The sequence below is a fragment of the Morone saxatilis genome, unplaced genomic scaffold (genome assembly GCF_004916995.1).
Source record: "Morone saxatilis isolate NCDOM2014 unplaced genomic scaffold, NCSU_SB_2.0 Contig8, whole genome shotgun sequence".
Classification (NCBI taxonomy): domain Eukaryota; kingdom Metazoa; phylum Chordata; class Actinopteri; family Moronidae; genus Morone; species Morone saxatilis.
The window spans coordinates 23,806,722-23,814,198 of NW_023340257.1; the positions used below are offsets into that span (position 1 = coordinate 23,806,722).

The window sequence follows — 7,477 nt, forward strand, 5'->3', positions numbered from 1 at the left end:
AAAATAAAACATATTAATTTGTTATCTAATGGTCAAAAATAGAGACTATCACTCCACGTCTGTTTAGTTCAAGTAATAAATAAAACAAACAAGTATACATTATGACGCGTTTCCTCGTTCCTACGTCATCAGCAAGGGCCCCCCAAAAAAATAGGGCAAAACAGATGACCTCACTCCCCCTGCGACCAGCAGCGTGGCGGCAGCAGCAGCAGTGATGGAGGTGTGCGGCTCCTCGGCTGTTTCTCTCAGAGAGTTTGGTTGTGAGCAGAGTTTACTGTCTCGTCCGGACGGCTCAGCCTCCTTCACTCAAGGTACCGACCCTCACAGAGGTTACAGGTGTGGGATTGTTTGCCCCAGGGCAGGCAGTTGTCCTCTGGGCTCATGTTAGGGCTGCACGATTAGTGGAAATGTTCTGGAAGTGGCAAAAGCTGCAGTGTTTTGAGGTTAAAATGCAGCGTTATGGTGAAGTACTGTAGAGCTGCAGAAGTTCTGCTCTGTGAATCTTTTAATATCCACATTTAAGGTGTCTGATTTCACGTTTTACACATTAGTTTAGTAGTTTTTTTCCCATAATTCTCATGAATTATGTGGCAATTTGTCCAGTTTTTGACAGATATTATAATAAATAGTCACAATATGATGTTTTTACCACATCCTGCAGTCCTAGTGCAAATGTTTTGTGATTTGAAATGTGCAGCAAACATTGTTTGAGCTTGTTTACAATTATGTAACTTTCCTAAATGCTGTTTGTTTCCAGTTAATTATATCTAGAATATGTTGTTTTGTATGTTTGCTCTTCTTTGGTTGGTGTGTACTATAGAACAAATACATCCACAGTGAAAACTAATAAACAGCAGTGATGTAACGTCTTCCAAACACCCATCAATGCAGAATGCAGCACATAAACTTTTCTGTATTTCTGTTTTTCTTTTTTCAGTGATCACAGCGTCTGTGTTTTTCTCCCATCTAGACTTTCTATTCCTTTTTTCTGTATCCTGTTGTTCTTCAGTTGCTTTCAGGGTAAAACACAATTTCCCCGCCTGGATTAATGATCTGTTTTCTGTTGAACAATGTCCTCTTTTGTTCTTACGTGAAGGAGACACGAGTGTGTTGGCTGCAGTGTACGGACCAGCCGAGGTCAAAGTCAGCAAGGAAATCTATGACCGGGCAACTCTGGAGGTGTTGATACAGCCCAAAGTAGGCCTGCCAAGTAAGTAAATAATTTCTCTNNNTTCTCTGTGCAGCTTTATTTGATTTGTGTACAGGGAGTGTAATGCAGCTCTTGAAGGTTGTTCCAATGCGGCAATTTAAATCTTAAATCTTTAATTTTCTAGCACTTTACAGCTTTGTTAAAGACGTACTACTGAGTAGAGCAGGGAGATACATGGGGAGATATTCATATAGACATGTGTTACTTTTCATTTGATGTAAAGGTGCAAACATGAAACATGGTGAGTTTGAATATTTAACACAGTACAGGACATATATTGTTCTGCAGCTCACAAATAAATAAATGTTTCTAGAAGCTTATTTGGGGGAAATTAGGACGTTTACACTGAACTTTGGGGTTTTGGGGAGGCTGGTAACTGTTGATTTTACAGTCCTGACCACTTCTGCTGTGGTTCTACGGGCCATACCACAACAAACCACTGGGTGGAATAAGTGAGGGGCGTTGGTTTCGAGTCTGAATCGAGTATGTATGCCAACATTTATTTATTTTCTAGGTGTAAGGGAGCGATCACAAGAGCAGTGTGTGCGAGAGACCTGCGAGGCATCTCTGCTCCTGACGCTTCATCCTCGCTCCTCGCTCACTCTCATTCTTCAGGTGATACACGACGATGGTTCGGTATCCTTCAGTAAAACTGTGCTGCCTTTTGCTGTAAAGTTAATTTTAACTTGGTAGATTGTGTCCTGATGGTGTTTCTTGGTGAGTGTGCTTCCTTACCTGTTCCTCAGCTCTTGTCCTGCTGTTTGAATGCGGCCTGTATGGCTCTTATGGATGCGGGTCTGCCTATGAGCTGCCTGTTCTGTGGAGTGACCTGTGCCATCGACACAGATGGTCAAATCATCACAGACCCCACTGCAGCTCAGGAGAAGGTAAATCTGAGGCTCTTGTGTTGTGTTGTGTTGCCCAAAGCACCTCAGGGGACAGAATAAATCACACATAGAAAAAGGATCAGCTGAGAGGAGCCGATTTTCTTATGTAAGCGCTGACAGGAGTGACTGGCATTTGCATATATTGTATTGATACCTTCAGTTTTATTGTTCAAGAATAAAAAGGACATTTGAAAGCATTGGATTTGTAGAAAAACGGCCTTAAAACAGATTTAATATACCTTTTCAGTCTGATTTATTCTCGTCAATTCCATATGTGTTTGCTCTCAAACATTTCACATTTCATTGTGAAATGGGTTTTGTACGCCTCTTCTTTATATCATACACTTCATGCATTTAATAGAACATCATTCTAACTTTCAGCTGGGAAACTGTGGATTTCACTTTGTCTAAACCTGGTGAAACTCGCAGGTTCAGGCCTTTTTTTGGAGATGTCAAAAGACACTTTGGGTCTAACTGAAATAGTCAGATGAGGAAGGGAAGTGGATCCAAACAAACATCGCAGATTGATGATATGTAACTGAATTTGTCACTTAGTATTTGCATGTTCTTTCAGTACAGTCAGCACTGCCGTTATCCTCGCTGAATTTGTTAATGTCTGTTCTTGTCCGTTTTCACTCTCACCAGGAAAGTCGAGCTTTGATGACCTTTGCCGTTGACAGTAAAGATCGCAAAGTATTGATGTCATTAACCAAAGGATCATTTTCAGTTCACGAGGTCAGTAAATAAAAGATCAAATTATTTTGTTTTCCAGGAAACGCTGCAACATTGTCAGATTTATTATGTGTAATTTCCACAATTAGAGCGAGCTATGTCAGTGATCTGCTTCAGGTCAACGACGAGATGTTTTTTTCCGGTTCTATCTCCTTATTACAGACGTTTCCTATTTCTAGGATCATGTTTGATTCTTGTTTTTGTTCTTGCACAGCTGCAGCAGTGTATAGCAGTCAGTCAGAAAGCCTCAGAGAAGATCTTTCAGTTCTACAGAGATTCTGTCCGGCGGCGATACTCCAAAACCCTCTGATGAAGAAGAAAGCGCTTTTTTTTTTTTTTTTTTTTTTCTAGTCCTTTTCTTTTTCTAAAAAAACAACGTATACAAGTACTGATTTTGTAAGAAATGAATCTGCTTCAATTCAGTTGTGGCGAGCTGTGCTGTGGGTGAAGTGAGACCACATTGTGAACTGTCAGTGAGGGTGCAGAATAAAAAGAGGGAAGATGAATGTCAAACAAGTGCATTTATTGGGATTTATTGTTTTTTCTCTCAGTTTAATATTTACATGTAATACAAGGGTGTGAACTGGGTAATAACTGAATATCTCTTGTACTAATAAACCTCATTTGCCACAACCTTTTGACCTTTATTGTCCACTTCACTGCGTCCAGGTTTTATCTTTATACAAGTGAGACAAATCTGACCAGAGCCCATCTCATGACAGCATCAGTCAAGGCAGTCCACATGAATAAAATTACTAATTGTGGTAACTCAGCTGTAACAACGAAGGGTCAGTTTTTCATCGACAGTGGAGACACGGTGGTTCAGGATTGTCAGAACACTGTGTGCGCAGCAGTATCACAGTGATAGCTGACGAGGGTTCGACACTGAGATATCACAGGTGTGTCTACAAATACCACATACAGTGACCGTAATCTATTATCAGCTTGATACTACACTGGGTTTGCAGAAAACAAAAGTATTTGAGTTATTTGTAGTTTGGCTGTTGACTCTATAAAAACTATACATCTAAATAGAAAATATCAACTTTCACCCTACAGTCATTTTTTAAAATATTTACTTGGAGTTCCCTTGTTCACAGTTGTATCAATGGCACGTTTAAGCTCAAACCAATATGGCCAGAGTTGGTTTTCTTTCATCAAAGCTAGTTTATGCAATAATTCAGGATCAAATAAAGGAAGTGAATGAAGCTTGGAGCAGGTTTGTACATGACAAACTCCAAAACTCACCATGCAGGTTTCTGTTGAGACCAAAATAGAGATTTTACTGACTCATGCATCACACGGCTGAGCACTAGATGTTTTCCTTAGACTATTTTTTACCTGTCTGCTCATCTGAACAAAGGGCATCTTTACATATGTTTAGGTAGACGACTTCCAACAGTTTGTCACACTGTGCAAGAAGCAAGCTCCTGCAGGATTTCAGTCCTCGTTCTGGAGGAGAAAATAGCAGAATCTATATTTGGGGAGCGTGGAGTGGCAGCCTGGTTGCTTCTATTAATGGAATAGCTCATAAAAGGATCATCCTTAAGAGTTTCTTCTGTATTTTTGGCACTTTTCCTTGCACCCCCTCTGTCTGTGTCATCATTTCCTATCACTGTATATAGAAGCAGCTCATTTATTTCTATATCTAGAGCCAGTGTTTCACATCACGACCTTGCGTTTCATTCGAAAATTCCCGAACTCCTAATTTTTTATATTTAATTCCTTATATAATGGCACTAATGTATTTTTATTTACCTTTTTTTGTGTGTATTTCAACATAAAGATACTTATTCAACTTGGCATAAACGAAGCAGAAAGAGTCTTTTCTGCAGGTAAACAATGAGTGAAGCTGAATATGAAATCAAGCTGGGTTGATACATGTGTTTCCCTATGAGGAGGAGTAGCAAGGAATTCTGGGTTATGGCTTCTGGCCCCTCATATATGTTTTTTAAAAATAAAGCTCTGGGGCTCTGAAACCATCACCAGCAACCACCAACCACAGTGCTGGCTCAGGCCCTCAGACAAAGCGATGTCCATCAGGATTTCGCCGCTGCTACGTCCTTGCTGTGACCTTCTCATAAATCTGCCGACTCCATCGTTGTTTTCTGCTCTCCGCTCACCTCCTTCAAGGCAGACGAGGCCACATATCTTCTGTTTCTGCTTCTCATTATTCATCCGTTGTTATTGTGACAGTGATATCGACAGTGTTGAGTTAACATCTGCATTTTTTTGTCACAATTTTTTCTTCTTTTTTTTTTTTTTTACTACATTAAATGGTTAACGTGATGACGACTACAGCACAGATTTAAATGATGGCGGGTAACTTAAGTCCTCGGGTGACAGAATAAATCACATTTACAGACTTAATCTTCTATATGGAGTGATACTTTCGTTTTCAATTATTTTTTTGTTCACATGCGAGGAATGTCCTCCGAGCTGAATCGTGTCCTAATCCAATTAGAAGTGATTGTGATCTATACACCAGCTTTCCTTTTGTGTTTTCACTCTCTTCTCTGCTGTTCCAGCTTGGTGTGTAGATAAAACATGACTGCAGACAGGGTTGACAGACAAAGACTGTGATACATTTTACATTTACAGGTGATATGTTGGCATGTGTTGGGATTCATGAAATGTGCGAAAGAGTTGCTTTTATGGTGGTTTTCCGGACAGGTAGGAAATCAACGCGGCGATGGCACAGATGTACGTTATGATTCCAAACACAATGGAAAGCACTGAGAGCCACAGAGCCTGTCGAGACGCTGCGTTTGCCCCCTGGAAATCCCCCTGAGCCGATGCCTTGTTGGTCTGAGAAACGGAGGAGAGAGGAGAGTGAGATAAGGATTAGAGAGGGGAAAAAGAGGAGAGAAGGGCATTCGTCATCATTTGTCAATGTCCTCCTTGGTCTCCACTTTCCTCTTGCACTCATTCCAATCACACGCTAAGCTCATATTATGTTCCATTTCTGAATCACACCCGCCGTTTGTGCCTCATTCATCACTTTCTCCTTCTTCCTTCCTCTCTCCCTCTAGTCCTTGTCTTTGACTCTGACCCCTGTTTTAGGTAGCACTCAACAATATTGGAAATCTATCACCTTGGGGCTTCTTGTTATGACTCTAATTAAACCTTAATGAAGGCCATTGATCTGATCAAAAGGCTTTTGCAGCTTGCTGCCAGTTAGCTTTGCAAAAGCGTTAATGGGATTTTTTCCCCCTGCACTGCTGGAAGGATGCCTATATAAACTAGGGGCCTCTGGCGACTAGAGATAGAGGTGTTAAGGGATTTTCAACACTGCCAGTGGTAATAGTGACTGATGAGATAGTTCGTGCTGTGTTGTTGGTCCCTTTTCCCTTTGACCTGCTCCATATTTCCTCCAACTTTGTCTTAAAAGAGAATGACCATATCATCTATCAAATGAACACTTAGATCTTCATTTTAATGTGCTGTAGCTACAGTATCTTATCACAGCTTTCTTTTTCTGAGTATCTGTTGTTGTCAAGCCCACGGCGTTTGTAGAGGAGAGAGAGAGAGATGTTTATATTGGTGGCATGCTGACACAGTGTTTGAACGCAGCAGCATGTTTGCTGGTATATCGATTTTTGTGTGTGTTGGCTTGTTAGATTGCTACAGTAGCATATGACGGAAAATATATCAGCTGGCACTGGAAATTGGGCCATTATATACATGATAGTATAGATACTAGGGCTGTGTATTGGCAAGATCTGGCGATATGATATGTATCACAATACAAGGGTTATAATTGAATATATTGCGATATATTGTGATACCGTATGCGAGGCAATTCCTAATTCTAGGAAACCTGTCAGAGTATAAAGAACACACCATCATATGCGCCGTTATTCATAGATTGGGGCCTTTTAACCAAGAAAAATGCGATCTTAATAGATAGGTTTTCAGGAGTGACTTGTGATACACTGTGCTTTTTTATTGGTATAATTGTTATTAACAATATATTTCCCATTATTCTGTAGTTTACATCAGTCGGCAGGTGTATAGATCAGTTGGCTCAAGCAATTATTTTGGGGTGTCACTAAATCTGCTACACAAACTTGTTCCTGGGTTGTATTTACTTTGAAATACTGATTAAAGTTTACAGCCTGTCAACCTGAATAACCCCTAAGCCTGTGATGGGAGGGCTGTAAACATCCAGTTGTCTTTAAGGAGTCATGACACTGAAGTAAGTCTATTTAATAAATCACCAGAGATTGAAGATGACACATAATACATGTAGTCATTTATTTGTGTTTTTTTTTGGACATCTTAATCAAACGTCTGTACACATGATGGCACAAGAGACTGTTACAGAGAATTTGTGATTCTAAAATGATCTAAATGTATAAAGCCACACTGCACATACTTGTACATTCCTCCTTTGGATCGTTGAGCTCTGCTGTTTCAGAGCCCTTGTGGTGTAATCCTGCAAATCTAGGTGTAATCCCTCCCTGTCTAAACTCTAAGACACTGGACCTGTTGTTAGTCTCCACACAGTTCAGAGTGTAAGAAATCACCCATTGGCTGTGCCATGTTGTATCTTGTCAGCTCAGGACTGAGTGTGTGTGTGTTTGTGTGTGTGTTTTGTGTGTGTGTGTGTGTGTGTGTGTTTTGTACGCTTCTGTGAAAGGTAGAA

At 40.4% G+C, this 7,477-nt stretch overlaps 2 protein-coding genes across 3 annotated transcripts in view; one reads left to right on the forward strand and one right to left on the reverse strand.

The window, feature by feature from the left end:
• The window catches only part of exosc5 (exosome component 5), a 3,607-nt gene extending 145 nt beyond the window's left edge, over nt 1-3,462 (forward strand). Inside the window, exons 2-7 of one of the 2 annotated variants that reach the window (XM_035680674.1) lie at nt 200-311; nt 1,097-1,210; nt 1,725-1,846; nt 1,957-2,097; nt 2,743-2,832; nt 3,044-3,462. In XM_035680674.1, the coding sequence (XP_035536567.1) occupies nt 215-311; nt 1,097-1,210; nt 1,725-1,846; nt 1,957-2,097; nt 2,743-2,832; nt 3,044-3,139 (660 nt within the window). In that variant the 5' untranslated portion in view covers nt 200-214 and the 3' untranslated portion in view covers nt 3,140-3,462. Of the gene's footprint in view, nt 1-158; nt 312-1,096; nt 1,211-1,724; nt 1,847-1,956; nt 2,098-2,742; nt 2,833-3,043 lie in introns of those variants that run through there. The other variant, XM_035680673.1, reaches the window with a different exon arrangement.
• Nucleotides 3,463-5,464: 2,002 nt separating this feature from the next.
• tmem91 (transmembrane protein 91) overlaps nt 5,465-7,477 on the reverse strand; it is a 15,537-nt gene continuing 13,524 nt past the window's right edge. Inside the window, exon 4 of the mRNA XM_035680675.1 lies at nt 5,465-5,672. Within this exon, the coding sequence (XP_035536568.1) occupies nt 5,482-5,672 (191 nt within the window). The 3' untranslated portion in view covers nt 5,465-5,481. The remainder of the gene's footprint in view (nt 5,673-7,477) is intronic.